This window comes from Neofelis nebulosa, chromosome 1, assembly GCF_028018385.1.
Source record: "Neofelis nebulosa isolate mNeoNeb1 chromosome 1, mNeoNeb1.pri, whole genome shotgun sequence".
Classification (NCBI taxonomy): Eukaryota; Metazoa; Chordata; class Mammalia; order Carnivora; family Felidae; genus Neofelis; species Neofelis nebulosa.
The window spans coordinates 102548020-102562903 of NC_080782.1; the positions used below are offsets into that span (position 1 = coordinate 102548020).

A 14884-nucleotide genomic window follows, 5' to 3' on the forward strand; every position below is an offset into this window, starting at 1 on the left:
TAGGCTGCCTTTGAGTATTGTCTCCCACAGTCTAAGTCCTAAACCCTGGAATCTTGCCTTAATAGGACACACATCCATACACATTCATGCAATCTATCCTCACGATGTTTTATTCAGGACTTCATCTTTTCAATTCCTTTTGCAGAGCACTATTTTTCCCTCCTCGTCCACAAAAAGCTGAACCTAGAATCTGTTTAGAAAATACACCAACAATAGCAGTTAAATTAAAGTGGGACAAATATTTTTACTGAACTATAAAAATAAAAAATACTTCAATTTAAAAATGGTTGCCAAACAAGAGTGCACTATATGTAAGCTAAGAAAAAAACCTGAAACAAACAAAAATCCCCAAACAACAGAAAACAACACAACAAGACTGATCTGGACCCAAAATGGGGGGTAGGGAGGGAAAGAAAGCTCATTTCCTTTCATTAAAAATCAGAGTGAAACATCTATAGTTAAACAACTTTATTAACATAGTCAAGCAGTGATTAACATTCACATCTATTATGTCACATCATACAAATGTAAATACAAAATTACTACAGTACAATATATATTCTCTGCATGATCCAAAATATTTGGTGGCCCCAAAAAACTCTCTTTAAAATTCAGCAGCTTATCAAAAATTAAAACCATATTCTATTTAAAATGAAGATCTGTTAGCACAGAGTTAGACTTCAAGAAATATCAATTTAGTACAGTTTGAGAAGTTGCAGGAGGATCTATTTGAAGGACACATTCTAACATAGTGTGGCAGGTACAGGAAACATCAGATTTAAAGCTTTTAAGCATAACTCATACAACCTAAGTTGTCAGCAGAAAGATCCAGTTATTTATAACTAACGCTAAAACTACTAAATTATTGCACCCAATGTTAACATGAATATTAATTGTAAAACTGCTTTATAATATGAAGTCATTAACCACGTTTAAACATCTCTTCTCACAGATGATCATCTACTAAGTAAAATTAATTATACAGTATTGTCTAATTATTATCTCCATAGAAATCATCCAATCTTAATTTGGTTATATATCCACACAGGAAAACATCAGTAAGGTAATATGGGGAAAGTACAGCGAAACCCCTTTATGAGGCTGGTATTAGGAGGGGACAAACACTGCCTTACAGGCTAACCATGTTATAGTAGGCTTTGAGGAAGATAATTAGACTTGCAAAATAGCTAATTCTGCATAATACCAAGCCATACTAAAAGAGGATTCTATGGTACATAAACAAAAATTTCAACAAAAGGGAAAATACTATTTTCCTAATTAGTGATACAGTGCTTGGCAAAAAGATTTGGTTTGGTTTTAAAATGTACAAGAGGTGAGAAAAAAAAAAATCACCATTTTAACTTCCCTTAAAATCATGCATACAGTTTTTTTAAAAACACAATACATTCTGGGATACAAATCACAATAAACAGTTGCTATTAATTTAAATGTTTACCTTAAAATTAACATGTATAAGAATTAGGAATAAAGGTAAAGTATCCTCTACATATAAGTAATACCAATGGGGGAAAGGTCTAAATTAAGACTGAAAAAATTCGTCACAAGTCACCTGGAAAGTGTACAAGTGAATGAAAACTTCTATGCAAAATTTAATTTTAAGAGGCATTAGAAATATCTCCGTATTTAATACAGTATGAAGTCTACTAAGTAAGTATACAATGCTCTTGCATGGTATTATTACTAGATGATATTGTTACACAGCTCTTTATCGATCTGATTTTTCACCTAGATTATCCCTTAATCTGAAGACCCTAGTTTTTAAGATTTCAATGCCTACACTTCAGTAACAGTACTAGTAGCAACAGTTAGTGTTTTCCCCCTTGTAATATTTGCAAAAATAACTCAATAAGCAAAGCTGTATTTTAAAGTACTACTAAAGAAGGATTTAAATTGCAGTTACGCATGGTACACTCTTCTCTTGGGAAGAATGTCTTTTGCACCGTTATCTGTTAATACATTCAATATGAATAATATAGATTAATTATATGAAGCAAAAAAACCACTTTTTTCTTTATGGCAAAGGATTTAAAGTTAAATTTAGACTAAAGACCTTAAGATATAATTAGTTTAATTCTGGCATCTCAGCTATGCAGGGTAATTCAGTACAGGACAGAAAAACCCCTTTTCCTATCTTGAGGGTTTGGAGAAAAGGAGGACCAAATTGAACTCACTTTCAAGGTAAACCTGCATGCAAAAGGCTTGCCAGGAGGGATCTATACCACCCTAGTCTGCTAGAGTAAGGATTGGAAAATCTGACTAAATGCGAAGATTCTTCATGAAATATACTAAAAAACAAACTAAGTACGATGAACCTTTATAGCATATGTCACCAAAGCAAAAAGGATACAAGAGTATTCACCTGAGATAAAACTTGTATCTGAATATTTCATAACTGAGTAGACAAAGCATTTCAAGAGAGGAAAAGTCAGTTCAAATTATTTTAAAATATACATCTGATCCTATTTTACAATATATGCAATTTAAGCAATTCAGATCAATGAAAAAGTCTTAACAAAAAAAATCACAGTGTTTATCAATATGTTAATTACAAAATGTATGCTACTTCTTTCGTTTTTAAGATGTAATGGCTTGGTTAAGTGTCTTAAAATCTATTCTTCTGAAACCTAACTTGCGTCACAAATCAAGTAGCAATAATGTAAAGCATCAGAACTGGCTCTTAAAGATTATTTACATGTTGATTATTTGGGAAATAACCAACTAAAAAATATAAAAAAGTGATTTTTTTTTACACGGTATGAAGTTATTAAAGAGATTAGACAATACAAAAAGCAAAATTCTTTCCTGAATAAATGAATTCTGTGGCACTAAGTTCACTTGCTAATGAACCGACTACAACACTGAACTGCCAAACATGCATTTAAATTATATTAAATACACTTTCTGTTTCCAACTTAGGTTGATCAGCAGCTTTTGTTCTGTTAGAATCCTTCAAAGAGAGAAGCTCGAACAGGAAAAAGAAGGCATATATAAAACAGTAAACACTGACCTCCTGAGGTTCCTACAACATAAAAATATTCAAGTAGAAAATCTACATCACTTAGCAGCGGCTATTTCTGTAGTTGAGCACACTAACAGCACTTTAGTGTGGAAGGAGCAGATGAAGTAAGCCGTGCTTTAAGCATGCCAAGAGGCAGAAACACTGGAATGTAACAAAGACAAACACGATTTCATAGACATTCAGTCAACATTCAAAACTATTAAGACTACACCACAAGAATTAAGTTGCTTTATATATATCCCATGATGTATTAAGTTTTATCAGAATAATAAATGCTAAATCAGAGCTTACCTCAAAAGAGAACTTAAATGGCTTCTGCAAATTCCTAGGCTATACTACGTATCTGAAATATAAATTAGGGAGAAACAATAACCTCAAGGGCAGAAAAGCACAAAAAACCCAACCCAATCTCAGGTTGCCAATCGTATTTCCTTAATTTGACTATTTTTATATTAAATTTCCTTTAAATTTAAAACAGGTTAAGTGACTACAAAAATGGGCACACTCCATCTTACATATCTGCTTAATTAAAAACCAATTTTTAATCAAAGAGGTAACAAATCGCTTTTCAGTCAGTGTGGAATTGTCAATCACAGGTCCAGATAATTTTACTGAGGGTTGTTTTTATAGGTTTGTTTTAAAGTGTTTAGGGAAGAATTTTGCCATTTCTTTCAATCTATATTTTACTTCTTCCAGAATACTAAAATATCTCCAACACTAAGTTCTAAGAAGTATTTGACAAACTACAGAGTGTCACTAGGATTTAAGGATAAAATGGCTATACTAATCAGGTTTTGAAGACTGAAGCAAAATTGGAGCTCCCAATGAAGCAAGGTACTAGAAAGCAAAATGCTACATACCCTTTGGATCCAACTTTATAATTAAAAAAAACCAAAAAAACAAACTGGACATTTGTAAAATAGGACTTAATTTTGGGCTCTACAGACTGAAATTTGCAAAGCCAAAGTAGAGGGAAAAAGGTGAAAGAACATGTTTAAAAAAATACACACATATACACACACACACACACGCACACACACACGCACACACACACACAAACAAAAACCTTTCTGCATGCTACCATGCATTTGAAGTTGTTTGAAACGGTATTTTTAAATTCACACGCATACAGCTCAAACTTCAGTGCAATGGCTGTATCATTCAACACCTTTAGAAGAACAGAACCATGCAAAGAGGAGCAACTGCTTATAAAAATGGTTATTCAGGATTTATTCTGCAATGCAAAGGTGACAAACTAAAATATAAAAAGGTTGTTATGGCTTAACATTTTTGTTGCAGATTAAATATGCAGCATTGAAAAATGGAAAGGTGTGGCTTCATCTCTGACCAGCAGAGTTAAAAAGAAAAATCTCTCCATTTTCCTTCATCATCATGGGATACACTGTTCAGGCAATCCAAATTAATAAAGACTTGCACTTTCATATGGACACAAGATCAAGTGTACCAGTTAGGTTTTCACATTCACAGTATATAAGAAAATACACATGGAAGGAAAAGTAAAGGGTTAACTTAACAAGGATTTATTCACAGGAATACATGTAAGTAGAGAAAAATAACAGAAAAGCTAAACAAATGAAATGAAGAGGATCCAAACCAACTTTCACTCTGTAGCTTTTTACTTGCACCCTGTGTGCATCTGTCTAGGGCACAGAGGGCCACCAACATGCGCCAATACAGTGTAGGAACCCTGCATTACATCCATTAACTTAAACATCTTTAAGATCATGCTTTGAACAAAAAAAGAAAGCTTAGAAGGCAATATGTTGAGTGGGAATAAACATTGAGATATAGCAATCATGTCTTCAACTTCTACAATTGTCTTTATGTGCCAACTAACATTTATGCAGCCTCTTACAGATCTTTTACCATGTATTTTATGTTTTAGAAGTTTTGATAAAATCACTAGTAGTATATAACCATGCAGAAAGCACATCACACTGACAGCACGGAGGCAAAGATTTTGCACAGGTATATCAGCTTTCCACATTGTGCAGGTTACACACAATACAATATCAATCTTACTCCTAACGAGATCCTAAAAAGATATTTCAAGGCCTAGCTGTAAACTACAGTACTTTATATCTATATTCTTAATAAAAATAAAAAATCCACAAATCTTAAAAAGGAATTTTAAATGCAGGGCTATATTGAATTGGTAAACTGCAACACACACTGGCGCACCAGAGGTAAATGAATACCAATCTCACTCTATGTGATGCAAGCATGCTACTTCCCCACTAATTTAAAGTACTTTCAATCACTATGAGCCAGAATGCATGCCTGAACCTTAAACTGCACTTTAAAAAGAACGTCTTGGCCTAGAAATTAAATCTAATGAAGTACAACCATCAAATTATATCCACTACATTAATGTTTTAATGCAAAATCAAGATGTCAATCTTTAGTTTGATATGCCCAACCCCATTTATTCCTCCCTCCCTGCCCATCCCACAAAGGTAAAAGGAGTGACTCATTTGGCATTTCACAGGGTGCTTCATTGTTTAAATTTGCTTGGTTTTATTTCCAACTTTTCTGGGGTACCTTAAATTGTAACTTCCAAGAACCTGCTTCTACTATGGGTAGGCAAGCTGATTTTAATTCTATTAGCTTCATTTGTGTAGTTCTTCATCAGCATGCAAAAACAAGGCCCCATCATGTGGGAAAATTTATAAAAATCTTTAAATTAAGAAAAAAAAAAAAGCTTCTTTACTGTTTGTAACCCCATTCTTAGGTTTCCTTTATTGTGCGCTATAGAATTTTTCCTCTTTCTTATCCCTATGCATCATTTATGTGGTTCTTGTTTTGGTACAATTCCCCATAATATTCCAGGATGTACTGTTTTGTGAGTAGACTGAATAGGTTTTGTTTTGTTTTTTTGTTTTGTTTTTTGTTTTTGCTTCTTCACATCCAGTGCGGAGTTGTAATTGGAGACAGATTTCCACCCACAAAGGCTCCAGATGTTAAAACATTTCCCAACATCGACTTAATACAGTGACGGCAACACCTCCCTCCCGCCCCTCCCAGTAGGGTTGGGATTGTACTGTATTCCCTACTGGTTTACCCTTCCCCCCTGTAAAGGGTAACATTTTCCCTGGGTGCAGAGGCTCCCTCATAGTCTCCAAGACTGAAGGACCTATAAGAAAAGAAAACAATTTTATATTTTAGCAACTGTTTCTCTTAAAGCCAGTGAAAGACATAACTAATCAAGTGAGAGCGCTACTTCTAACTACAGAAAATGACAAACAGGATAAATTGTCTAAGATCATGCCAGTAGTCCATGATAACCCATGTCGCTGCCTTCTCCTATGGCTTTCAACTGTCATCTGCATCAGGTATGAGGAGTGACACCAAGCTGAAGACATGCAGAGAGGTGTGGAACACCTCATACAGATGAAATTTAGATGGACATCTTGTAGGATGCTATCAATCTAATTCTTTAACACCCTTTGCACAATGGGCCCCAATGGGAATCGGTTATTCCACATGTAACAAGTTGCCTTACCTTCTTCAAAGTCAAATAACACTTGCTTTAAAATAATTCTTTCCTCAGTGAGAATGAATACACGATCTTTTTTTGGGGCCACTATGCCCAATGTTATGCACATGAAAATCCAATCCAGGAAAAAATAAAGAAGAATTACTTATTTTTGGTTGTCTGATGTTTTGGCTTAGGAGGCCCTAATGGTGTTTGAACTAGTTATTTTTGGTTGTCTGATGTTTTAGCTTAGGAGGCCCTAATGGTGTTTGAACTGTACTAAGGGTACTACATTCAGCAAATACCAAAAAGTAAGTTTTAACACCTGCCTCCTTGATGTTCCTTATTAATAATTCTTCGGGCCCTATCCTGCTCAGTCATTTCCTATGTTCTCAGACCTCTTGATTTTCCTATTAAAGACACTAGCAGTTTTAACGATAAGCACATTGAGAAATAAAACAGATTCCTAGGAGATTGTAACCAGTGCCTGACAGTGGTCTTCACAACAAAAATCTACTAACCACTCGTACCAAACACTGGACATTTATTATGAAGACTGATGTAAATTCAGGGTGTGATTAGCCCATCTGTGGAGAAGTACATGCAACACCTTTTCTCTGCCTCTGAAAAAAGGGAACATTATAAAAAAGGCAGGAATAAAGATACTGATCCATTTTTATCTCTAATTAGAAAATGAATACTTTCGTCATATATTGTCTTAGAGTAAATCAACTCAGTTAATTCCTAATTGGTGACAGGACAGAGATCACAGAAGATATTAAATCTGAAAAGTCTTTGCTAAAGATTCAGCTCACTGTTCTATTTTTCAACCCTTGATGTTAAGAAACATTCTCATCGATTACATTTTCACGATTTAACATAAAGTGAATTACGCACTTTTCCAAAATGCTAAAGCCACAAAATAGCCCCAAGGACTCAAAACTACAGGGGGATAAGATGCATACGGGGCTCTGAGATATTCCAGAGACTACAAGTCCATTTCTACTGCCCTGCAGCTTTGACAACTTGGAAGCTGAAATCTTTCCAGGTTTAAAATCTAGTTCAAAGTAAACAAGCAAGTCGACAAAAACTCCCAACAGAAAAGGTGACTGAAGTTGGTGGACATCTTCTGGACACTAGTGAGTATACTCCTTGGCCCTCCAGTCAAATATGTCTCAGTTCATGTTCAACACCTAAAGAAAGGTATTCTCGTTCCCTGTACTGGTCCATATTCCTAACATTTACTGAGCCAACTTAGTGTGTTAAGCAATATACACTAAGTTCTGGCATCACATATAGTTTACTATTTAATCTTCAAAATAACTCAATGATGGAACTGAAGCTAAGAGATCAGGATTATTAGTTCTACATAAGTAAAGAAAAACTCGAGGAACAAGAGTCCAAATGGACTTACCCCTCTACCACCCCAAAGCGAAATACACTCTTCCATTGTCCATTTTAAAACAGTGCTGGTCACATGGCAGGTGCTCCGTAAAATACAACCTTGAAAAATGAATATTAAATATTCCTATCTACTGAGCCCTATACTAGTTCCAATTCTAGTGGGCTTTTCCCTGAAGCTCACAACCACAGAAGTCCTTCATATATCACAGACGATAAATTCATACTTCAAAATCATTTCTACCCTGTGCCAAAGTGAATGTGGGGAGAATTCTTACAGGGCAAAAAATTTAAGAAGGATTACTATGTCGAGTACTCTAACTAGCATACCAACTTAGATTTCCTTCTACTTAGGACTGAAAGTAAAATTATGCATTTTGTTAACCCCTGCTTGTCAGTTAAAAAAAAAATTCTCTAGCCTTAAGGATTTTAAATTTCAAGTCTAATATAGCTTAAGAATGTTTTACTCAATCTCTGTAGAAAAACATATAGCTTTAATTTCACTCAGTAGGTTTAGATTGCAGACCTAAGTTTCTTCACCCTGAAAAACTCAAAACTTCTTACAACTTACCCCTAATTATGGGACTGCAGCTTAAGTGTATGAGATTAAACACCATAAAAAGCTGCAAGACGCTCTTTTAAGGGAAGCGGAAACTGGTCAGAGAAACGCCTCCAATTTTCATCCCCAACTTGATTTTTAAATCCATGAAGGATCTGCAAAAAGTGAAAAAAAATCATTAATTTATCACTAACAAGAGAAAAACTCCAATCTTTTTTAAAAATTTTATCCATTTTAAAGCAGTGATTCTCAAACTTTGTTGGTGTATCCTGTCTAAAAGCGCCTCATAAAAGGGGCACCTGGGTGGCTCAGTAGGTTAAGCACCCAACTTCAGTTCAGGTCATGATCTGACAGTTTCTGAGTTTGAGCCCCGTGTTGGGCTCTGTGCTGACAGCTCACAGCCTGGAGCCTGCTTCAGATTGTGTCTCTCTCTCTCTCTCTCTCTCTCTCTCTCTCTCTCTGCCCCTTCCCCATTCCCGCTGTCTCTGTCTCTCAAATAAACATTAAAAAAATAATAAAAAATAAAAGCACCACATAATATGTGCTAAACTTGGCTTTGGAAAGTTTAGATAGAATTCAGCAAGTGACCTAGTAAGAGATATATACTAAATAAACTCTGACCTAATACAAGAAAGTACAGAACTCAATCAAGGGATAAAATTCCTATGGCACATTAAGTTTTTTCAAATTGAAAATATATAAATTTTTGGGTTCACATCTGCAACCACAGTTCACTAATTTCAGTAATAGGTGATTCAAATGTGTAACACTGTATTTCTTATTTTGTTAATGGTTGAGTACTGACTGGAGTTAATCCAGAGGGACACTACCAGAACAACTATACAGATTTAATCCCTGTGTAAAACACTTAAAATTACTTTGTTCAACAGTTTATGCTTCAAATCTCAGTCATCTTTGAACATATATGCTGTTTTGTACAGGTGGGATAGTGGGACCACATGAAATCAGTGGTATTGCTTCAGAAAATATTTTTGAAGTGTGTACTCTATTGAGTCACTGCTATACCTTAAGAAAAGATCAAGCCAACTGTTTTGCCAAGACCAAAGGTTATATGGTCTACCAATCAATACGGATTCAAAGAGTCCAAGTTTCATATGAAATATAAAAGTAATTTAAACTTTCCAACCAGGATTGTAACAGTCCCAAGATATCTACCATAAAAACTTTTTAGTTACCTTACCTTACAGAACATGTCTCTCAGATCATCTTTTGGGTTAATCCACGATGCAACAGCATCACAAAAAAATATAAAATCCTGTAACAAGCAGGAAACACATCTTAGATTGCTATTTGTCAAACACAGCAAAACGTACCTATCACAACCAAATCCTACCTCAAGTTTTTTTATGATAAGGAATTATAAAGGATTACTTAATGGGTATCCCTATTATTCCACCATTGAGAAACCTCTACTCATTCAGTTTATATTGGAATGTAATGCCCCTTTGTATTAGATTTCCTATTCCAAAACCCCAGTCTAATGAGCATCAACAATGGACTGAAAATATTAAATGAACACCAGTTTTAAAAACCTTCATTCAATGAATTAAATATATCAATTGGGGTGCCTGGGTGGCTCAGTCAGTTAAGCATCCGACTCGATTTAGGTTCAGGTCATAACCTCACGGTTCATGTGATTGAGTCCTACACTAGGCTCTGCATGGACAGTGTGCAGCCTGCTTAGGATTCTCTCTCTCTCTCTCTCTCTCTCTCTCTCTCTCTCAAAATAAATAAATAAATAAACTGGAGGAAAAAAAAAAAGGGAAATACATAAATTCGATAATCTTACAGTTCTGACTGGCCTAGAAATAATTTAAAGCTAGCTAAGTAGAAGCCAAATAAGCTTGGGAGTATAGGAATTAACAGATCTAAACTTCAGGTCGAAACTTAAAACAAAATGACCAAAAGTTAGAAGAAAAACTAATTATATATCAAGTTATAATACCCAATCCAACCTAACCCAACCCAAGCAAAAAAGAATATCCAATGCTCTATTATTTGAAAGATAATTGGGTTATTCTCACTATGAAAACAAGGTGACAATAGGCTTTAAATGTTTCATTTAAGTATTTGTCAATCTTGACTAGCAGACTTCAACAGCAGTTCAATATATAGCATTTATAAGATATTGCTTATGTTCTGATGTCAACTATTTAAAATTCTGCTATTTAATTCAGGGCACTTTCTTAAATTTCAAAATTTACCGACTGAAATATGTACATAAAACACATATTTAAGCAAATAAAATTCCATGTGCCTGAGGATCTGGTTTATTAGAATTATGATTCCTTGTCTTCCAAATATCACTCTGTTGTTAAAAATTTAAACATAAAAAACAGACCTTAAGATATTTTCTTTTAACCACATATAAGTGAAGAATGTAAAAAGCAGAGATTTCTACCAGCTCTTAAACTGGCAGTGATTTCATGACCACATACATATGTGTTAGTTTTAAGGTCTTAAAATGTGAATTCAAAACCAAACAAAAACAACAAAATTCTGATGGGAAAATGTTTCTTTGTAATGTAGTATACATCATATAACTCTAAACACATTAAAGATGACATAAAGTTCTTTGGTATTGAGAGGAAAAACCCCAAAAAACAAAAAAACAACCAGAAACTTAATGCCAGGAGGTTATTTTGTAAGTAGGGACCATTTCCAAAAATAGTACAGGCTTATTTTAATACTAGGTTATTGTTTTATGAATGAGAAATTAGTCAAAAGATTTTTTCCATTTCTAACTTTTCACTGCTGATTACCTATATCAATTTGAATCTTATAAACTTGTAATTCACATAATGTTTCTAAACTTGAACTAACAAACAACAGTCATTAACACAAGACAGGAAATATCAAAAAGTGTTAATTAAAAGATGTTCAAAGCATGTTATCTCTTGGAAATGAAAGGGTATTTTCTTGAAAACCCCTCCCATACTTTTCCTTACAATTCATCTGTTGAGGAACCTGGGATACTTAACCTAGAATTCTACAGCCTGCATTTTGTTAATTTCATACACGTGGTGTCAATCAACACATTCCTGTTTTGTGTCTTGCAAATTGACACTTGGGTCCAGAGGTTATCAGACTCATATCTTATACTTTTGCCAAATAATTTTTTTAAATGCTAAAAATATCTAGATATTATATAAAACTAAGATAAGAAACAAAATAACGATGAATAAATCATAAGCTCTCCAAGTTAAAGCAGTTTTAATGGCTAATTCACTATTCTCTTTTGTTCACTACTGAATTTCTAAGTTTAATTCTAAATAACAGAAAGAGTAACCTACTCTTAACAAAGAGTAACCTAAGCTATTTGGGTCACTGTTAAGGGTAGGTATCTGCAAACTCAACAAACTGATATTCAATGATAGGAGGCACGTACAAAGTGGACGTAGATGAAAGATGCTTTGGCTTAATTTGAGACAAGAATCTGACTTTATTACCTCAATCTATTTATTTCATAAAAAAAGATTTAGGAAATCACAAACAAGCATTACCATTTCAAGATATTAAGAAATAACACATCTTTTTAAAAACATAGTTTTTAGTACCTTTGAAAATATATGCAATATATGGTATGTTTTCATGATTTAAAGCTTTAAAACAGGTGACCCTTTAAAAAGTTTCATTACTCAGAATATTAAAAGTTAAAAAATCTTTATGAACATCTTACTTGGATTACTCCACTGGGATTCACACTGATCATGGTACAAATCCCACGAAATGCTGAATCCTTTTCCTCATTGTCCCTTATGTTTCTCAGAGAAGTGCACCTATTAAATTATAGAATTGAGTTTAGCATTTAAGTAAAAAGCAGGTTCAATCACAATACTAATGGACAGTATTTAATGGAATAAGCAGCACAGTATAATGTTTATATTCAAAGAATTTTCATAAAGTTTAAGTTTCTCATACTTCCTGCATGTTGGGCCCATCTAATCTCAGTATAGTGGAAACCTCGAAATTCACATTTTCTTATTAATAGATTGCATCTATAAAATGGACAGTTGGTTTTTAATCTCCCGTTTAACTATTAAGGAGGGTGAGCCAAGAGTAAATTATTAATTTTAAAAACTGTATTATGACTTGTATTCCATTAAACACTACTAAAAATGACTTGAATTGAAAGATTATCAATCGAAAGAAGCAAAACATAGGATATACTGCCACAATATAAACTATTATTATACAACTTATGGTGTAGATGTTTATCTTTAACATTAACAAGCAAATAAGGTTTTTATACATAACGTAATTTAAACATGTATTTCTTAATGCAATCCAAGTTTTCAAATTAATTCTAAAAAAGAAACAATGCAAAAACCTAAATTTATAGAATTTGCATGCATCTTTATTTTACTGGTGGATATTTAAATGCTTTTCATGTATAATCAAGCTTTTTAACACAGCAAGCATGTGACAATCTTATCCCATGCATCAATTAGTCGTTAGCCACAACATAAAAATAAATATACATGACGATGCTACTGAAAAACCTCACAAACCTGATAGGACAAGATTAGTCACATGGTTGGCAATGATTAAGGATTGTGATTTTTGTAACCAACTGAAAATATATCTAAAAGTGAGATAGAAAGAGAAAGAAAGAGTGAAGAAAAATGAATTAAAAAAAAAAGATTGAATAATACACACCAGGGTCTTATAAACTGCTGTAGCATGGGGGCCACCTCTTGAGGACAAACGTAACCAAGACGACCAATTGTTATTGCTAAGGTAACGCAATCACGGTTATACACCACCAAACGCCAACCAAGACATGAGCAAATGAGGGGGAAGGAGAAAAAATAAAGAAAAAACAACAAATAACTCAGAAACAGAAACCAACAGAATTTGTGTATGATAATAAACATAAGATTTCACCAGTGCTGTTTATTACCACCCCCTAAAATAAGGGGCAGCAACATATATGGCATACTCTTGGAAAAAGGAAAACGAAAGGAATTAAAAAAAACTTTAAAGATTGAGAGAACACCAAAAACCAGGATGAATTGCTTTTCTCGCTCAATCAAGTGTGAAGACATTCTGTTAATAAAAAGATGAGCGATTAAATAGATGGATTTAGAGATTCTCCATTCAAGGCCAGTTGAAATTTCAGAATTTAATAATGAAATCTATGTTCTTCCCCCAAGAAATATTAGTAAATGTGAAAGATTACATTTCTGAATTGTTCACTCAAACACAGTTCTCAGAAGTTAAAACAGTTAAAATTTCTTTACTTCTCTATGTCTTTTTAAATAAGTGATTTCCAATCTTTGAAAATTGAGGAACTTAATTCCAATTTAGGTAGATTTTTTTGTCTGTTAAGATTTCTAAAACCAGTGGACTGATAGCAAATTGCCATATTGCCTAATTTCAAATCAATGGTCGAATTTTAGGTTTTGCAGTAATGCACTAAATGAAGGAATTGGAAAACTGCTGTGTTGTGTCAAATCCCATTCCAATAAACCTCTGATGGTGATAATGGTAACAGCTCAGATAATAGCCCACTATTTTCAAACCATATTTGACAGGAAGGAAATTTATAGTCCACTGTAATGAGGTGATATGTGGACAAAAGGAATAAACAAATAATCTGTCTTTGCTATAAAAGGCAATAGCACAAAATAGATAAGACATACTGATTACATGCTAATATTTTACTTAAAAAAAAAATTTCGAAGTGGGAATTATTCAAACATATTCACCATCAAAATTCAGGAAGTCCTTAAACTTACAAAGAGCTAAAAGAAGTGCAACTCAGAACTGCATTCTGCAATTCAAAGGTACATACATATAAATACATTTATACACAACGGGAAAAAAAATACAAACAGAAAACAAACCATAAGGTGCTTTAATGGTGTTCTCTCAAAAACTTACAGGTTAACCTTTCATAAAAAAAGGGTGGGGGGGGGTAAAGAAAAATGTTTAAGGATTACTTGAAGCAAACTACACAGATAATACTAAAATCCAGCAGATTCATAATGAAGCAAGAGAAAGAAAACCTATGTTCAAAAGACACAAACTATGCAACATTCTCATTAAACAGGCAAGTATGAACGATCCAATGAAACATGCGATAAAGCAGATGATGGTCCATTGAGAAAGTTCAGTGTAGGATATACTAATTGGAAAAAGAGCAAATAACGGCATACACTAAGGAATTGGCTTTATGAAATATTAAGAAAATGGTAATTAAGTTGCTAAAATCTATTGACCTCAGTCATTGACAGTGGTTTTAATAATTAGCCCCTGCCCTTTGGATAAGGAATAATGGAAACATTTTCTGCAGCCATTTGTGATAAAATGAATCCACTGAATCTCTTATCAATTTAAGCTATCAACTTGATGAGCATAATCA

General features: G+C 33.7%; 1 protein-coding gene across 3 annotated transcripts in view; it reads right to left on the bottom strand.

The window, feature by feature from the left end:
- Window positions 1-453: 453 nt before the first annotated feature.
- The window catches only part of TNPO1 (transportin 1), a 99076-nt gene continuing 84645 nt past the window's right edge, over window positions 454-14884 (bottom strand). For 2 of the 3 annotated variants that reach the window (XM_058729930.1, XM_058729922.1), the window contains exons 21-25: window positions 13177-13252; window positions 12197-12296; window positions 9698-9772; window positions 8509-8651; window positions 454-6194 (exon numbers count right to left, since the gene is read on the bottom strand). In XM_058729930.1, the coding sequence (XP_058585913.1) occupies window positions 8544-8651; window positions 9698-9772; window positions 12197-12296; window positions 13177-13252 (359 nt within the window). In that variant the 3' untranslated portion in view covers window positions 454-6194; window positions 8509-8543. Of the gene's footprint in view, window positions 6195-8508; window positions 8652-9697; window positions 9773-12196; window positions 12297-13176; window positions 13253-14884 lie in introns of those variants that run through there. The other variant, XR_009261782.1, reaches the window with a different exon arrangement.